Source organism: Nerophis ophidion, linkage group LG21, assembly GCF_033978795.1.
Source record: "Nerophis ophidion isolate RoL-2023_Sa linkage group LG21, RoL_Noph_v1.0, whole genome shotgun sequence".
NCBI lineage: Eukaryota > Metazoa > Chordata > Actinopteri > Syngnathiformes > Syngnathidae > Nerophis > Nerophis ophidion.
In genome coordinates this window covers 37,397,331-37,417,330 of record NC_084631.1, presented here as the reverse complement: position 1 = coordinate 37,417,330, position 20,000 = coordinate 37,397,331, and the positions used below count along the sequence as shown (strand labels likewise).

General features: G+C 42.6%; 1 protein-coding gene across 1 annotated transcript in view; it reads right to left on the bottom strand.

Moving 5' to 3' along the window:
• The window catches only part of tent4a (terminal nucleotidyltransferase 4A), a 55,782-nt gene that overhangs the window by 2,665 nt on the left and 33,117 nt on the right, over positions 1 to 20,000 (bottom strand). Inside the window, exons 6-13 of the mRNA XM_061882550.1 lie at positions 12,807 to 12,935; positions 12,524 to 12,731; positions 9,874 to 10,000; positions 5,309 to 5,412; positions 5,052 to 5,227; positions 4,720 to 4,878; positions 4,479 to 4,646; positions 1 to 928 (exon numbers count right to left, since the gene is read on the bottom strand). The exon at positions 1 to 928 is cut by the window's left edge and continues 2,665 nt beyond it. Of these exons, the coding sequence (XP_061738534.1) occupies positions 770 to 928; positions 4,479 to 4,646; positions 4,720 to 4,878; positions 5,052 to 5,227; positions 5,309 to 5,412; positions 9,874 to 10,000; positions 12,524 to 12,731; positions 12,807 to 12,935 (1,230 nt within the window). The 3' untranslated portion in view covers positions 1 to 769. The remainder of the gene's footprint in view (positions 929 to 4,478; positions 4,647 to 4,719; positions 4,879 to 5,051; positions 5,228 to 5,308; positions 5,413 to 9,873; positions 10,001 to 12,523; positions 12,732 to 12,806; positions 12,936 to 20,000) is intronic.

Here is a 20,000-nt window from a genome sequence, read left to right as displayed (position 1 = left end):
AAAGGGAAGTCCCTTATCGCCGAGCACCTTGTCGCGGCGGCGTGCGCTGATTTACAGCTCCACGCCGCGGTCGCGCTCAGACTTAGTGCAAGCGAGTCATTTGCTGGCCAGGCACACGACTCAAGGAGTGACTCCACGAGGCGGACGCACCTCCAGTGTGGAGAAAGACAGTCAAACGTGAAATAAAAAGGCAGTGACGGGAATACTACGGCTTCAATCAAGCCAGGGGGAAAAAAAAATTGCGGCGTGCAATTTTTTTCCCCTAGGGCTGGCCTGGTCTATTGTCACAAGATGGATGGAGGCGCCAAAGCGTGAGGGCTTTTAAAGATAAGCCCTCCTTATCCCTTTCCAAGTCGCACAGGTGACAGAAGGGAAGAGGGCGGGGCTTCCATCTGTTGGACACACTCCAGAGATGCCGTAAAAAAAAAAAAAAACACTACAAAAATAAACTGTATGATAAAAAACGACTTTGACATACACACACGCAATTAAATAAGCATTTTGTTCCGTTCCCCTAAAAAAAAGGCAAATAAAATATTGCACAAAATCAAAAAAAAAAAAATCTTAAGTGAATAAACCCAGCCTTGAACAGCTTCGCTGCGAGGGTCAGAGGTCAAAGGCAGCTCCAGTCCGACACCAGAGGAGACTGAACGCTGACCGCAACGTAATACTGAAACGCTACGAGGCAAGCAGAGCCGTCGGCTGCTCCTCACGCGCCCTCGCCCGGTAAAGACTGCTGGTCTCTGTGAAGATAAGGGTGGAGCGCTCTCTATCGGCTGGGGCTAACCGGGAGGCTGTCCCTCTTTCTGCGCCGCCAAGTGTTACGGTGGTACTGTGTGTGCGTGTGCGTGTGAGCGCGGCTGGCCGCCACCTGGGTGTTGATGAGCGGCGGGTTGTGGAAGGCCTTCACGTTGAACTTGGGTCCGCTCTGAGGAGGACAAGGGGGTGGGCGGGGCGGGTGGATGATTGGTTGGATGGAGAGAATGGAGGCGGTCAGTACGTGGACAGGACAAATATTTGCACCAGTCAGTGGTTTTAACACTACAACTCCCGGGGGTTTTCGTACTCCCTGAAATTACCAGGAGGCAGCCAAATGGCTGTTAGTTTCAAATTTACCACTCAACGACCGACAATTAGCCATCCTTCCAAAAGATGTCCAGTAGCTCACCAAAGGGTCAAATAATATTTTTATAATGTTCACTTAGTCATCATACCTCTATTAAACGCAGAGGTGGGTAGAGTAGCCAGAAATTGTACTCGAGTAATAGTACTGTTACTTTAGAGATGTATTACTCAGTTAAAAGTAAGGAGTAGTCACCCAAATATTTACTTGAGTAAAAATAAAAAGTATGTTGTGAAAAAACTACTCAAGTACTGAGTAACTGACCACACAACTACGTGAGTTGTGTGGTCCTCTGTTCTCTGTGTTTTTTATACACTTTGATTTCTATTTTACAGTTTTAATTGATTTTACCCTTTAAAATAGTTTTTAATCATATTTGTTTTTATTGGTTTTATATTTATTTATTTTTTGTTTTTATTCAGTCATTGGTGGAGCATAATATATATATTTTTTATTTTTTATTTTATTATTATTTTTTTTTACAATTGTTTTTAACATGGCTGTGCAGCACTTTGGAAACGTTATTGTTGTTTAAATGTGCTATATAAATAAAGTGGATTGGATTGAGTAACCTGTTCGGTTAATGATGACGGCAACAAGTAATGCACAAAAACATAAAAATAGCAATGAACGAATTCAGAGCCAGGAATATCTCTTAAGCAACTAAAACAATAACATATGTTAAATAATATATATTTAGTTTTACACTGTATTTAAAAAAAAAATGGAAATGAGTTTTACCTTTGCAACCTCATGATACTATTGGCAAAGTTTTATATTCATAAATGTAAGTTTCTCAATACCCGACCTGTTTTTTGTGCCTTTAAAAAAGATTTAGAACTCTACTATAAAACTCTCTACCTCTAACAACCAAAAAGCTGTGAAAACGATGATGCTGTGTTCCAAATTTAAGTTATTTACTGAGATTGAGTGAGCCTATGGCTTTGCACTTTGTTTATTTTATATATATATATATATTTTTTTGCATTATATTTTAGTTACTTTGAATTTACAACCCCCTGGCGCTGTTTTGTATGTTTTTTGTGCTTACTTTGATTATTATTTTCAACTGTTTGTAAATGTTGAAATTTATAAATAAAGGTTTATTTAAAAAAAAGTGTGCAGTTAATCATGTGACCGCCTGGCTCTGTTTGATTGGTGAAACGGAGTCAAACGTCACCAGTGACTGCATTTGATTGGTGAAACGGAGTCAAACGTCACCAGTGACTGCATTTGTTTGGTGAAACGGAGTCAAACGTCACCAGTGACTGCATTTGATTGGTGAAACGCAGGCATGTGATAGATCCTACTTTTAAAGTCTGTCTGACAAAACAAACAAAGCGTGCATTAACAGATCGATAAAAATCAGTAGCGAGGAGCGAGCTGAATGTAGATAAATGGAGCGTAGTAAAAGTAGCGTTTCTTCTCAATAAATATACTCAAGTAATAGTATGTTGCATTAAAACTACTCTTAGAAGAACAATTTATCCCAAAAGTTACTCAAGTGGAAGAAACAGAGTAAATGTAGCGCGTTATTACCCACCTCTGATTAAAAGACAAATTACCACAACAAGAGCATGAATACTGTTTTTAAATAAAGTACAATTCAAATGTTGCCAGTTATATAAATCAGGACTTTTTTAAGGCCCAACTTTTCCACTAAAGAGGGGTCCGGGTCCCACTCAAGTATTAACACTGAATTAGTACCGTTTCTCTTGAGTTTCACTGTATGCAATAATTATATCTAACCTACTTGCAGTTTAAAACAGGATAAGCGTTATCGAATTATTCCAAAATAAAGGCTAACCATTTATAATGCAAAATAAGGAACTCAAAAGCAGTCAAAAAATACATTTACGAGGACGGTGTTGGGAGAGTGGCCGTGCCAGTAACCTGATGGTTACTGGTTCGATCCCCAGCTTCTACCAACCTCGTCACATCCGTTGTACCCTTGAGCAAGACACTTCACCCTTGCTCCTGATGGGTCGTGGCTAGCGCCTTGCTTGGCAGCTCACGCCATTAGTGTGTGAATGTGTGTGTGAATGTGGAAATAGTGTCAAAGCGCTTTGAGTACCTTGAAGGTAGAAAAGCGGTATACAAGTATAATCCATTTACCATTTATATAAAAGTGATCAGTGGAACTATCCTGCAGTTGTTTTACTCTGACATACCTTATTTCCTTGAATTACTGCCGGGTCAAACTCGTTTCGCAAAATAATTAGTGCATGCTTAGCATTACCGCTGGCTCAGGATTAACGCCGGGTCAAACTCATTTCGAAAAATATTTTTTTATTAGCTCATGTCTACAATTTCCGCCGGGTCAAACTCGTTTCGTTAAATAATTAGCATATGCCTAGAATTTCCGCCGGGTCAAACTCGTCACGTCACGAGTGACACTTCCCCCGCATCATTTTCAAAATGGAGGAGGCTGATTTCAATAATCTGAAATCGCATAAAGGGAAGAAGATTAAGAGCTATTCAGTAGGATTTAAGGTCCAAGCTATTGAATATGCTAAAAAGAACGGTAAGCAGCTATGTTTTATTAATATACCGTAGCTGCGTGTGTCAAATATGAGTCATTAAATGACTCCCGCCTCCTGGTGGTAGAGGGCGCTAGTGATCCTTCTTGCGACTACTCGGCTGCGGAAAAAGTGACAACAAGCAGCAAGAGTCAGCAGCGGTCATTTATTTGTTCCTCTCGCTTGCACTTTTAACATGGAGGATTACATATCTAAAATAAAACAGTTTTTAAAACTGGACTTTCAATCCAAGCAGGAGGTAATAAAGGAAGATCTCCATCGAGACAGAGAGACTTTGAAAACTGAAGAAAGATAAGGAAGACTTCTATAAACAAGTTAACGATGCTTTTGATTAGAAGGAGCTGCACATGGACTTCATTTATAAGTAAAGGTAAGACCATAATAACGTTTTTTTTTTTTAATTAAATGTGCTTTTCATGATGGTATCCTTACATCACACTCAAATGTATAAGCGCAGGCCTAAATTTACCGCATGCCTTTGGTAAACGCCGGAGTGAGAAGAGGTTTTAAAATAATTAGCGCCCTGGCGGCAATTCAAGGAAGTACGGTACATTGGATAACTGTTTTAGATATCTAAGTTTCTGTATCCGTCCTTATTTCAAATAAACCTTTAAAATATTACCGGAGGACAGCTTCAAAGACTGCGTAGCTGCAAAGTGAGAAGGACCTCACGGTGGACGTTTGACACTAAAGTATGAAACACTTTACTCGCCGTATCTCCACTGACTCCGTAAACAGTGTGAGGAAAACAAGTGTGATAGACAACAGAGGTGTGTGTGTGTGTGTGTGGGGGGGGGGGGGGAGGAGCTCCCTACCTTGTGGGTGTGGTTGGAGTGCGGGCTGGGCGCAGGCTGGGGACTGGAAGGGTTGGGGGCGTGGGCTGACGGGTGCATGTGGAAGAAGGCGGGGAGACCGGTGTCGATACACACCTGTCTGCCAGGTATGGAGTGCATTGTGAGACCCCCGGGGAGTGAGAGGCGGGCCTGGCAAGCAGGGGGGAAGAAGAATTAAAAAATGGTATCCACACGTGATGGGTCAAAAAGCTGTGGCTTTTACCTGTGAGCCTGGAGGCAACAGCAGGTGGTTCCCCCCCATTGTGGGCTTGCCCGTGGCTATACTGAACCCGGGTGGGAAAGCGAGGCCCAGCGGCGGGAATGACGGGTATGTCGGCAGAGGAGGCGGAGGCACAGCACATGGCGGCGCCGAATCAGAGTCCTGACAAACGGACACGGAAGATGAGAAGTCAGAGCTGGGGATTCACACTGGTCATTCAAACTCAACTCAAAGTTTCCAACTAAGTATTTTGTGTCTGATTCATTTTGTTGTTGCCAAACCTCCCCGCTGTTTGAGGCAGCCCTCGCCAAGTCAATAAGGAAGTATGAACTCACATTATCTGATCCTGAGAGCGAGGAGACAGAGGAGGAGGAGGAGGAAGAGTGCTGCTGAGGACTGGAGATGGACATGGGTGAGTCTGCGCTCTGCGGGGACACAGAGTCCCTCTGCTGCTCCTCCGAACCCACGCAGCTGGGGTCCTGCTCAGACCCCGCCTCCTTGGGCGTCGGCACTAGAGAGGTAACACAGAGCTTAACGCTGGCCGCTGATTTAGGGCAAAAGGAAGTGGATGCTGAGGTCTGAAGAATGGCACCTCTGTTATCTGTCCGCAGCAGATCCCTGACCCCCCACTTCTTGAAGATCCACTCCCTGTACTCGATGACTTCCTGGGTCAACCTGATGATTCTTCCTAAGGTGCTGCCAGAGTTAAAAGAACAAGATTAAGTCTCAGAGGGTGCTCTTGATATGTATGGTCTGGATTACTTTTTGCCTCATCCCTCATTTCAATTAGCAGTAGAGTGGAAAAACAAGATGACTTTATAAGCTAAATTGTGTTTCATTGTATCCATTAAACCATATTTATAATGCGCTCAGTCTAAATATCACAAAATGCCCCAAATTTAATCGGCCATTTTGAATATTCCACTCCGAACGGCTTTGGCAATTTGCATATCTTCTACGTCTGTGTAGTAACGCTTCTGCACTCTGACCGTATTATTAGGTCAGTCATACTGGAAATATGCAAACATTGGAAATAGGAATTTTATTTTTTTTCAGTATACATCCATCCATTTTTTACCACTTATTCCCTTTCGGGGTCGCGGGGGGCGCTGGCGCCTATCTCAGCTACAATCGGGCGGAAGGCAGGGTACACCCTGGACAAGTCGCCACCTCATCACAGGGCCAACACAGATAGACAGACAACATTCACACTCACATTCACACACTAGGGCCAATTTAGTGTTGCCAATCAACCTATCCCCAGGTGCATGTCTTTGGAAGTGGGAGGAAGCCGGAGTACCCGGAGGGAACCCACGCATTCACGGGGAGAACATGCAAACTCCACACAGAAAGATCCCGAGCCTGGATTTGAACCCAGGACTGCAGGAACTTCGTATTGTGAGGCAGACGCACTAACCCCTCCTCCACCGTGAAGCCCTTTTTTTTAATTTTTTTTTTTTTATTATATATTTTTATTAGTATGGTAATAATAATAGTAACAATACTTATTTTTAATATTATTAATAATAGTAATTATTATTATTGGTACTATAATAATAACAATTATTATTATTATAAATAAACAATTATATAAAATGAGTAGATAAATAAATAAAACAAATGCTGATAAACACTAACTTATATGAAAACTAATGAAAATTACATTTACAGTGGGGCGAAAAAGTATTTAGTCAGCCCCCGATTGTGCAAGTTCTCCCACTTAAAATGATGACAGAGGTCTGTCATTTTCATCATAGGTACAATTCAACTGTGAGAGACAGAATGCGAAATAAAAATCCCGGAATTCACATTGTAGGAATTTTAAAGGATTTATTTGTAAATTATGGTGGAAAATAAGTATTTGGTCAACCATTCAAAGCGCTCACTGATGGAAGGAGGTTTGGGCTCAAAATGTCACGATACATGGCCCCATTCATTCTTTCCTTAACACAGATCAATCGTCATGTCCCCTTAGCAGAAAAACAGCCCCAAAGCATGATGTTTCCACCCCCATGCTTCACAGTAGGTATGGTGTTCTTGGGATGCAACTCAGTATTCTTCTTCCTCCAAACACGACGAGTTGAGTTTATACCAAAATGGATACATGGATGATACAGGAGAGGATTGGGAGAATGTCATGTGGTCAGATGAAACCAAAATAGAACTTTTTGGTATAAACTCAACTGGTGTTTGGAGGAAGAAGAATACTGAGTTGCATCCCAAGAACACCACACCTACTGTGAAGCATGGGGGTGGAAACATCATGCTTTGGGGTTGTTTTTCTGCTAAGGGGACAGGACGATTGATCCGATATAAGGAAAGAATGAATGGGGCCATGTATCGTGAGATTTTGAGCCAAAACCTCCTTCCATCAGTGAGAGCTTTGAATGGTTGACCAAATACTTATTTTCCACCATAATTTACAAATAAATTCTTTAAAATTCCTACAATGTGAAATCCTGGATTTTTTTTTCACATTCTGTCTCTCACAGTTGAAGTGTACCTATGATGAAAATTACAGACCTCTGTCATCATTTTAAGTGGGAGAACTTGCACTATCGGTGGCTGACTAAATACTTTTTTGCCCCACTGTATATAATGTATAGCATTATTCATAATTTTTGTGCTAGTCATCAAAAAAAGGTCCTTATGCCAGGCTATAGGCTACTAGGAGCTAGCAGCTACACAACAGCTAAGCACACAATAGCACACAAGCTAGACATACGTAATATTAATAATTGAACAATAAAAGGTGATCTCGCCTTGCGACGAGGTGGCGACTTGTCCAGGGTGTACCCCGCCTTCCGCCCGAAATGAAACAGATAGGCACCAGCACCCCCTGTGACCCCGAAATGGACAAAGCGGTAGAAGATGGATGGATGGAAATAGGTTTGCTGTTTATCATTCACATTCCTTATGGAAGACAATAACTTATGCTTGGCTTTTTTATGCATTTTAAATCATAAATAAATAGCCAACAATTGATTCAACAGATGGAGGTTACTCTCTAAAAACCTCCAGAAAGCGCCAGCAATATTCCATTTACATGTCGTGGCCTGAAAATGATCCAAACATGAGTGATATTGTTATTATAAGCACCTCCGCAGACGGACTATTTCAGCAGCGGGTTGATAGCAGTGAGCTAATGTTAGCTTACGCTGCTATTGTTGACACGCTATAAGAAAATGGCTGCTTGGTCTCAAACTTACTAAAAGTCAATTCTAGATTATAATTCAAGTACCTCTCACATGCTAGTAGACAAATGTGGCCATGCACCCACATGCTCGTCCACTTTCATTTTTTTTAACTCTTCGTGAGGATTGCGATCGAATCTTGATACAAATGAAATTATGTGAGCGTCCCGTCAGTTGCCATCCCAGCGAAAGTGGAAATATTACAGTGTTTGTTTGTTTATTATGGTTAGTTTGTATGTTTAGCACCTAGCAATACTACATGATGCTAAAGTGTTTCAATAGAGCTGCATCCATTTAGCACTTGGCTTCCAACACTTATTGCTCATCCTCTTTGTGTTCAGGCTCTAAAATAGAAGGTCTTGGACCATCATTTTCCACAAAGTAATCGTGGTTTGCTCTCACAAAGTCTGCTTGATTAGCATTGTTGTTGAAAGGGAAGGGAATTGTGGAGATTGATATTATGTTGATCATATCTATTTTACCGTATTTCCTTGAATTGCCGCCGGGTATATAGTATGCGCCAGCTTAGAATTACTGCCGAGTCAAACTCGTTTCGCAAAATAATTAGCGCATGCTTAGCATTACCGCGGGGTCAAACTCGTTTCGCAAAATATTATTTTTATTAGCGCATGTCTAAAATTTCTGGCCGGGTCAAACTCGTTTCGCAAAATAATTAGCATATGCCTAGAATTTCCGCCGGGTCAAACTCCTCACGTCACGAGTGACACTTCACCTGTCATCATTTTCAAAATGGAGGAGGCTGATTTCAATAATTTGAAATCGCTTAAAGGGAAGAAGATTAAGAGCAATTCAGTAGGATTTAAGGTCAAAAGCTATTGAATATGCTAAAAAGAAGAGTAAGCAGCTATGTTTTATTAATATACCGTAGCTGCGTGTGTCAAATATGAGTCATTAAATGACTCCCGCCTCCTGGTGGTAGAGGGCGCTAGTGATCCTTCATGCGACCACTCGGCTGCAGAAGAAGTGACAACAAGCAGCAAGAGTGAGCAGCGATCGTTTATATTTTCCTCTCGCTTGCACTTTTAACATGGAGGATTACATATCTGAAAAAAAACAGTTTTCTAAACTGGACTTTCAATCGAAGCAGGAGGTAATAAAGGAAGATCTCCATCGAGACAGAGAGACTTTTAAAACTGAAGAAAGATAAGGAAGACTTCTATAAACAAGTTATCGATGCTTTTGATCAGAAGGAGCTGCGCATGGACTTCATTTATAAGTAAAGGTAAGACCATAATAAAGTTTTTTTTATTAAATGTGCTTTTCATGATGGTATCCTTACATCACACTCAAATTTATAAGCGCAAGTCTAAATTTACCGCATGCCTTTGGTAAACGCCGGAGTGAGAAGAGGTTTTAAATTAATTAGCGCCCCAGCGGCAATTCAAGGAAATACGGTACTCGCAAACTGTGTAAGCCTTTTCAAGTCATAAATCAGATATGTATGATAATAGCTTCAATATAGAGGCAACCTGGTTTTCCACTCCACTGGTACTTTAAAGTGCTTTTGTATCGTGAATATTTATTTTGGATATGCTAAAATAAAAATAAACCCAAAGCAAAACAAAAACAACAACAATGGTTAGTAAAAGAAAATAATAAAATAATTAACAACATCGTGATTTTTCAAACAAGTGTACAGTTTCACCTTCTAAGATGTCTGAAAAGAAACGGAAAGAAGCAGAGCTTGTTTGATACCACCTCTTTGCTGTTTAGATATGATGTTTAACACTTAATAATACTTTCTGTGCATGAAGAATGGCGTGTCCGCCATGTGAACACCAGACAAGTCCGGAAGAGAAAGAGATGATACAGTATTATCTACTCCCAGATGCGTGCTTGTTTGAGCACACTGCAGCTTGTCCACCAGTCACACACAGGATTCTCACAGGAATGAGGCAAAACTTCATCCAGACCTGTGGTAACTACCGGATAGTGTTCTGACCTTTCAGATTCTTTGTTGGGATAGGAGCGGGCGAGCGGCGACACGGCGTGACTCAGGACAGTGTAGGCGTAGTCAAAGACCTGTCGGACATGCATGGCGCCATAGGAGCCCCTGCCCACGTCGTTGCCTGCACAGTCAAAGAGACAGTACTATGTAGATTTCACACAAATCCTGTACAATTGTACAAACATATGAGTTGGGAAATCATGTTAAATGTAAATATAAACGGAATACAATAATTTGCAAATCATTTTCAACCCATATTCAATTGAATGCACTACAAAGACAAGATATTTGATGTCCAAACTCATAAACTTTGTTTTTTTTTTGCAAATAATAATTAATTTAGAATTTCATGGCTGCAACAAGAGCCAAAGTAGTTGGGAAAGGGCATGTTCACCACTGTGTTACATCACTTTTTCTTTTAACAAAAGTCAATAAACTTTTGGGAACTGAGGAAACTTATTGTTAAGTTTGTTATGCCCCAGTCAAGGCATTGAGGGGTTCCGGTTAGGTGGCCGCGGGATTAGGTCTCTGCTTTTTGCAGACGATGTGGTCCTGTTGGCTTCATCTGGCCGGGATCTTCAGCTCTCACTGGATCGGTTCGCAGCCGAGTGTGAAGCGGCCGGAATGAGAATCAGCACCTCCAAGTCAGAGTCCATGGTTCTCTCACGGAAAACGGTGGAGTGCCATCTTCGGGTTAGGGAGGAGACCCTGCCTCAAGTGGAGGAGTTCAAGTACCTAGGAGTCTTGTTCACGAGTGAGGGAAGAGTGGATGGTGAGATCGACAGGCGGATCGGTGCGGCGTCTTCAGTAATGCGGACGTTGTACCGATCCGTTGTAGTGAAGAAGGAGCTGAGCCGGAAGGCAAAGCTCTCAATTTACCGGTCGATCTACGTTCCCATCCTCACCTATGGTCATGAGCTTTGGGTCATGACTGAAAGGATAAGATCACGGGTACAAGCGGCCGATATGAGTTTTCTCCGCCGTGTGGCGGGTCTCTCCCTTAGAGATAGGGTGAGAAGCTCTGCCATCCGGGAGGAACTCAAAGTAAAGCTGCTGCTCCTTCACATCGAGAGGAGCCAGATGAGGTGGTTCGGGCATCTGGTCAGGATGCCACCCGAACGCCTCCCGAGGGAGGTGTTTAGGACACGTCCAACCGATAGGAGGCCACGGGGAAGACCCAGGACACGTTGGGAAGACTATGTCTCCCGGCTGGCCTGGGAACGGCTTGGGATCCCCCGGGAAGAGCTAGACGAAGTGGCTGGGGAGAGGGAAGTCTGGGCTTCCCTGCTTAGGCTGCTGCCCCCGCGACCCGACCTCGGATAAGCGGAAAAAGATGGATGGATGGATGGATGGATGGATGGATGGAAACTTATTGTTTAAGCTTTGAAAGTGGAATTCTTTCCCATTCTTGTTTTATGTAGAGCTTTAGTGGTTCAACAGTCCGGGGTCTTCGCTATCATATTTTACGCTTCATAATGCGCCACACATTTTCGATGGGAGACAGGTCTGGACTGCAGGCGGGCCAGGAAAGTACCCGCACTCTATTTTTACGAAGCCACGCTGTTGTAACTAACATGTGCTGAATGTGGCTTGGCATTGTCTTGCTGAAATAAGCAGGGGCGTCCATGAAAAAGACGGCGCCTAGATGGCAGCATATGTTGTTCCGAAACCTGTATGTACCTTTCAGCATTAATGGTGCCTTCACAGATGTGTAAGTTACCCATGCCTTGGGCACTAATGCACCCCCATACTATCACAGATGCTGGCTTTTGAACTTTGCGTCGACAAAAGTGTGGATGGTTCGCTTCCCCCTTTAGAATGTTTCCAAAAACAATTTGAAATGTGGAGTCGTCAGACCACAGAACACTTTTCCACTTTGCATCAGTCCATCTTAGTTGATCTTGGGCCCAGAGAAGCCGGCGGCGTTTCTGGATGTTGTTGATAAATGGCTTTCGCTTTGCATAGTAGAGCTTTACCTTGCACTTACAGATGAACTGTATTTAGTGACAGTGGTTTTCTGAAGTGTTCCTGCGCCCATGTGGTGATATCCTTTAGAGATTGATGTTGGTTTTTGATACAGTGCCGATCACGATCATTCAATGTTGGTTTCCGGCCATGCCGCTTATGTGGAGTGATTTCTCCAGATTCTCTGAACCTTTTGATGATATTATAGAGCGTAGATGTTGAAATCCCTAAATTTCTTGCAATTGCACTTTGAGAAACGTTGTTCTTAAACTGTTAAACTATTTCCTCACTCAGTTGTGGACAAAAGGGTGTACCTCGCCCCATCCTTTCTTGTGAAAGACTGAGCATTTTTTGGGAAGCTTTTTTCAATTAGCCTGCACACCTGTGGGATGTTCCAATTAAGTGTTTGATGAGCATTCCTCAACTTTATCAGTATTTATTGCCACCTTTCCCAACTTCTATGTCACGTGTTGCTGGCATCAAATTCTAAAGTTAATGATTATTTGCACAAAAAAAAATGTTTATCAGTTTGAACATCAAATTTGTTGTCTTTGTAGCATATTCAATTGAATATGGGTTGAAAAGGTTTTGCTTATCATTGTATTCCGTTGATATTTACATCTAACACAATTTCCCAACTCATATGGAAACAGGGTTTGTATGTTGAGGGAAATCCCACCTGGAAGCAGCGGGTCTTCGATGCACAGCATGGACGGCCTGTAACCGTTGCTCATGGCCATCTCGTCTTTGGCAATGTAGGCACCTCCATTTTTGATGCGAATCCCTGTTTTCAAGTAGTTAAAATGGCGACCGTACAGCTCGAAAAACTCGATCAGCAAGACCCCCAGGTTCTCGTTGGGGTTCCTGGCGTCGATACGAGGATGAAGCTGAGCACAGGGCGCGGGAAGAGACTTGAAGTGGTATGCCAACAAGTACTGGGACAGAAACCATGCTGTGTGTACCTGCAAGAAGCTGATGACCATGAGGATGAGGCTGTAGGAGCTGATTCCCCCCGTGAAGACTTCGTTCAGATCTCTCTGCAGCAGGAACTGCTTCAGCACAAAGATCAGGTAAGGCAGCACCGGATACTTCTGAAAGCAGACAAGAGACGGCATTTTCACACTCTGTTCATACCATAACCATACTTGCCAACCTTGAGTCCTCCGATTTCGGGAGGTATGGCGTGGTTAAGAAGGGAGGAGCATATTTTCAGCTAGAATTTACCAAGTCAAGTTTTCATATACATATATATATAATAAATACTTGACTTTCAGTGGTTTATATATATAAATAAGAGAAATACTTGAATTTCAGTGTTCATTTATGTACACATATACACACACATAACACTCATCTACACATTGTTGAGTTAAGGGTTGAATGGTCCATCCTTGTTCTATTCTCGGTCACTATTTTTCTAACCATAATGAACTAGAGTCTGGAATTTTCCATCTCTCCCTAGCATGTCTCAAAACGTACAGTAGACGGCAGTATTGTCCTGTTTAAAAGTGTCACAACATTGCTTTTACGGCAGACGAACTGCCTTACGGTAGACGAAAACGTGACTGCTGTTGTTGTGTGTTGTTACCGCGCTGGGAGGACGTTAATGAAACTGCCTGACAATAAACCCACATGAGAAACCAAGAACGATCATTCTACAGTTATAACGTCATTGGGCAGGCACGCGGTTTATAATGTGGGAAAGTGGACGTGAAAACAGGCTGTCGACACGTCACTCAGGTCCGCATGGAGCTGGAGGGGGCGTGGCCTCCAGTTTGCCTGAATTTCGGGAGACTTTCATGAGGAAATTTGTCCCGGGAGGTTTTCGGGATAGGCGCTGAATTTCCGGAGTCTCCGGGAAAATCCGGGAGGGTTGGCAAATATGACCGTAACGTTCAGGTTGCATTTTTTTTTTGCCGGGTTAACAAAAAGTATCCAGACGCAAACCTATCACTGTGTGAAAACGGTGTGGAGAGGCTGATTACCACGCTGGGAGGACGTTAATGACACGGCCTAACATTAAACCCACATAGGAAACCAAGAACTCGCCCTCGATCATTCTACAGTTATAACGTCATTGGGCAGGCACGCGGTTTATAATGTGGGAAAGCGGATGTGAAAACAGGCTGTCGACACGTCACTCAGGTCCTTGTTCTATTCTCGGTCAATATTTTTCAAACCATGCTGAACTAGAGTCTGGAATCTTCCATCTCTCCCTAGCATGGCTCAAAATGGACAGTAGACGGCAGTATAGTCCTGTTTAAGAGTGTCACAACATTGCAGTTTACGGCAGACGAACTGCCTTAAGGTAGACGAAAACGTGACTGCTGTTGTTGTGTGTTGTTACCGCGCTGGGAGGACGTTAATGAAACTGCCTAACAATAAACCCACATAAGAAACCAATAACTGGCCCTCGATCATTCTACAGTTATAACGTCATTGGGCAGGCACGCGGTTTATAATGTGAGAAAGCGGATGTGAAAACAGGCTGTCGACACGTCACTCAGGTCCTTGTTCTATTCTCGCTCAATATTTTTCAAACCATGCTGAACTAGAGTCTGGAATCTTCCATCTCTCCCTAGCATGACTCAAAATGGACAGTAGACGGCAGTATAGTCCTGTTTAAGAGTGTCACAACATTGCAGTTTACGGCAGACGAACTGCCTTAAGGTAGACGAAAACGTGACTGCTGTTGTTGTGTGTTGTTACCGCGCTGGGAGGATGTTAATGAAACTGCCTAACAATAAACCCACATAAGAAACCAAGAACACGCCCTCGATTATTCTACAGTTATAACGTCATTGGGCAGGCACGCGGTTTATAATGTGGGAAAGTGGACGTGAAAACAGGCTGTCGACACGTCACTCAGGTCCGCATGGAGCTGGAGGGGGCGTGGCCTCCAGTTTGCCTGAATTTCGGGAGACTTTCATGAGGAAATTTGTCCCGGGAGGTTTTCGGGATAGGCGCTGAATTTCCGGAGTCTCCGGGAAAATCCGGGAGGGTTGGCAAGTATGACCGTAACGTTCAGGTTGCATTTTTTTTTGCCGGGTTAAAAAAAAAGTATACCACGAGTGAAGTCCAGACGCAAACCAATCACTGTGTGAAAACGGTGTGGAGAGGCTGATTACCGCGCTGGGAGGACGTTAATGAGACACCCCCAATGTACATGAAAATAGAGAATGAGATTTACAATAGCAACTATGAACGATAAAACACTGAATATTGACAACTTACAAATATCACACCCCCTCTTGATCGATATAATTTACAAGCAAGCGAAATGCAACAAAAATCTAACAAACGCAGCGAAAGATGAACGTGAAGGCTAGGAAAAAAAAACACCCATAATCTGATATACCGTATTTCCTTGAATTTTAGTATGCGCCTACCTAGAATTACTGCCGGGTCAAACTCGTTTCACAAAATATTATTTTTATTAGCGCATGTCTAGAATTTCCGCCGGGTCAAACTCGTTTTGCAAAATAATTAGCATATGCCTAGAATATCCGCCGGGTCAAACTCGTCACGTCACGAGTGACACTTCACCTGTCAGCATTTTCAAAATGGAGGAGGCTGATTTCAATCATTTGAAATCGCATAAAGGGAAGAAGTTTAAGAGCTTTTCAGTAGGATTTAAGGTCCAAGCTATTGAATATGCTATAAAGAACAGTAGGCAGCTATGTTTTATTAATATACAGTAGCTGCGTGTGTCAAATATGAGTCATTAAATGACTCCCGCCTCCTGGTGGTAGAGGGCGCTAGTGATCCTTCTTGCAACTACTCGGCTGCAGAAGAAGTGACAACAAGCAGCAAGAGTGAGCAGCGTGTGTTTATTTTTTCCACTCGCTTGCACTTTTAACATGGGGGATAACATATCTAAAATAAAACTGTTTTCTAAACTGGACTTTCAATCGAAGCAGGAGGTAATAAAGGAAGATCTCCATCGAGACGGAGAGACTCTTAAAACTGAAGAAAGATAAGGAAGACTAATATAAACAAGTTATCGATGCTTTTTATCAGAAGGAGCTGCGTATGGACTTCATTTATAAGTAAAGGTAAGACCACACTAACATTTTTTTTTATTAAATGTGCTTTTCATGATGGTATCCTTACATCACACTCAAATGTATAAGCGCAGGCCTAAATTTACCGCATGCCTTTGGAGTGAGAAGAGGTTTTAAAATAATTTGCACATGCTTGCATTTACCGCATGCCTTTGGTAAACGCGAGAGTGAGAAGAGGTTTTAAACTAATTAGCGCCCCGGCGGCAATTCCAGGAAATACGGTAGTTAGAAGTTATTAGTTATTTGAAAACCGATCATGTGACATAACATTTTGTTCATATTCTATGGCTCTTAAATTATCTGTCACAATTAGGCATGTTCATATGTACCCAAAATGTACACAACTTAAAAAAAATACTTCTCTACAAAAATGTAAAAATAAGGACAAAGACATCATGTAATGAGAAAAAGCTGACACGTTGACACCATTAATGAACAAATATATATTTTTCTTTAAATACATGGCCAGCCTTTTTATTAGACAATACAAATAATACAATTGCGTCGCAATCAGACCCCAACACTGTTTTACCTAATATAAAGAATAATCCTGATTAGTAAAATTGTGATTCCTATAATGACCAGAATAATGTTGATTATTATTTTGGCTATAATGATGCAGCCCTGTGTATAAGACCAGGACCCAAATATGAACACTATTTTGTCTAAATCAGGGGTGTCATACTCAAATACAGAGTGGGCCAAAATTTAAAACCGAACAAAGCCGCGGGCCAAGGTTGAACAAATTAACCTTTTAATAGGGACCCAAACAAGTTTTGCATTGAACATTGAACAAGCAAGGCTTATATAACTTTATAGTGACATGCAAAATCCAGTTTCAAATAATAATAATAATTAAAAAATATCAATGGCATATCAAATAAAATTTAAATACAAATTTAATGCATCTTTTCTATTTGCAGCCTTCTGATGTAAATGTCAAAATATATTGTAGCGTCCCGAAAGAGTTAGTGCTGCAAGGGGTTTCTGGGTGTTTGTTCTGTTGTGTTTATGTTATGTTACAGTGCAGATGTTCTCCCGAAATGTGTTTGTCATTCTTGTTTGGTGCGAGTTCACAGTGTGGTGCATATTTGTAACAGTGTTAAAGTTGTTTATACGGCCACCCTCAGTGTAACCTGTATGGCTGTTGACCAAGTATGCTTTGTATTCACTTATGTGTGTGTAATAGCTGCATATATTATGCGAGTGGGCCTGCACGCTGTTTGTATGGAGGAAATGCGGACGTGACGACAGGTTGTAGAGAATGCTAAAGGCAGTGCCTTTAAGGAACGCCCTCAATATTGTTATCCGGGTGAAATTCGGGAGAATGCTTGCCCTGGGAGATTTTCGGGAGGGGCACTGAACTTCGGGAGGATTGGCAAGTGTGAGAAATTGCGGTGTTACAGCGGCACCGCTGCTGTGTAATAACGGCGGGTCAGCTGTAATGTTAATTTGATAATGCCTCAAGGGCCAAATTAAATGACACGGAGGGCCAAATTTGGCTCACGGGCCAGAGTTTGACACCCATGGTCTAAATCAGGGGTCGGGAACCTTTTTGGTTGAGAGAGCCATACAAGCAAAGTATTTTAAAAAGTATTTCCTTGAGAGCCATATAATATTTTTTTTAAGACTGAATACAACTAAATGCTCCGATCCGTTGTGGTGAAGAAGGAGCTGAGCCGGAAGGCAAAGCTCTCAATTTATCGGTCGATCTACGTTCCCATCCTCACCTATGGTCATGAGCTTTGGGTCATGACCGAAAGGATAAGATCACGGGTACAAGCGGCCGAAATGAGTTTCCTCCGCCGTGTGGCGGGTCTCTCCCTTAGAGATAGGGTGAGAAGCTCTGTCATCCGAGAGCAACTCAAAGTAAAGCCGCTGCTCCTTCACATGGAGAGGAGCCAGATGAGGTGGTTCGGGCATCTGGTCAGGATGCCACCCGAACGCCTCCCGAGGGAGGTGTTTAGGGCTCGTCCAACCGGTAGGAGGCCACGGGGAAGACCCAGGACACGTTGGGAAGACTATGTCTCCTGGCTGGCCTGGGAACGCCTCGGGATCCCTCGGGAAGAGCTAGACCAGTGGTTCCCAAAGTGGGCGGTACCGCCCCCCTGGGGGCGGTGGAAAGATCTGGGGGGGCGGTGAGGAAGAAGGGGGCGGTAGGGGGGCGGCAGTCCGAAGTCAACGTCAGAAGTTCGAACGTTTGTTTGACGATTTGTACACAACACGTGCAGCAGGACGAGTCAGTGGACGACGCATCAGGGTCCGGTTACCACACGCCGCTCTGGCCCAGTCAGATCCGTCGTAGATCCGCGGGGATCTACGACTTCTTCTTAGTGAGTTCCAGCCTGATGTTGAGAAGCCTATGTCCCTGCACCAAGCACATCCATCCCATTAATATTAAGTGTGAGACAATGAAGGTTACTGGTGGAATGTTTATTTACCATTCTATGTTGCTGAAACAGTTAAAACTGCTAAAAAATAAATTGGTTTACTAAATTGGGTTTTATTTTTGAAATACACATTTGTGTTTAACCTTTCTCTTTTCAAATTGCAGCACACCAAATATCAAGAAAGAGGTGTTTGTTTCCATATGTGTCTGTGGGGGTTGGGGGGGATGGGGGTGGGGGGGGGGGGCGCTTGGAATTCACTGGGGGGCCAAGGGGGCGCCAGCCTGCAAAAGTTTGGGAACCATTGAGCTAGACGAAGTGGCTGGGGAGAGGGAAGTCTGGGCTTCCCTGCTTAGGCTGCTACCCCCGCGACCCGACCTCGGATAAGCGGAAGAAGATGGATGGACAACTAAATGCATGCATTTTTAAGTAAGACCGATATTTTCAGAGAATAAATAAGTCTCTTATTCCTTTTAATAACATCGTTATTCTGAAGCTAACCAACAATAAATAAAATACTTCTTACCATTAATTCGACTTCTTGAACAGGTGTGGCAGAAACCGGATGGATGGATTAAAGTGCATGAGAATGTTTTATATTTTGAACGTTATTTTTAATAAGCGGTAGAAAATGGATGGATGGACGTTATTTTTAACACTGTTATTACCAGCGGAATTATTCATTTCTTACCGTGTTAAGCAATGTCAGCTAAGATTTATCTGAGAGCCAGGTGCAGTCATCAAAAGAGCCACATCTGGCTCTAGAGCCATAGGTTCCCTACCCCTGGTCTAAATGGACAAAAAGTGCAGTTACGTCTCATGGCCATCAGGTGCCATCTTGCCAAATACGTAGATATGTTTATCCCCTATGTCCAGAAGGTGCTATTTTGCACAATTTCCACATTTATTTTTATTTATTTACTGTATATTATTATTTTGTTTGTTAAATTACTTAGTTTACAATGATTGTGTTGCTTTCATGTGCACATTCAATTTCTACTTGGATGGATACATGAAACAGTGTTTGGTGAAAGGAAAGTCATGTGACTTCAGAGCGACTTTGATGCTTACCCGTATGATGAGCTGCACTTGCTCACCACACATTTCTTTTCTTTAAAGACTTTTTTGAAGTGTATTTGAAGTGTAAACATGCCGTGTTGCTAACAAAGCACCCGTTCATCCTCTGAAGGCCTCCATTGTAAAGACCAGATTTCAGAAGCCTACTGGCCCAGAATGTAGAAGTGAACAGGTAATGACACCCTTCTTTGCACGCGAGTTGCTCGCCAACACAGATGTTGATTTCAGCTCTGGAGGGTTATCTGAACTTGGAAAGGAAAATTTGTAGCAGGTGGGAGCTTAAAAGCTGCTCCCCACCGTGGCTCGTCTTGGGACTGTGAGTAAAACCTTTATTGGAATACCAATTAAAGTATAAATCACACATTAATCCATGAGTCTGCCAAATACCTTTTAAATTGATTGATTCGCACAATGATTTTTTTTTTTTTTTTAGACTCGCCAAGTGCCTGTTTGATTGTTTTGTCATGCACAAGCTGAGTTGTTGGTCCGAAAATGTCGAGGATTAAGGCAAAATGAGGCTAATACGTTTATTTTTGGTTGTTGTGTATCTTCTGCCAAACGGGAGCATTTTAGAGAGCCAGCTGGTGACTGAACACTGCATGACTGCATCAAATATGGCAACTGAATT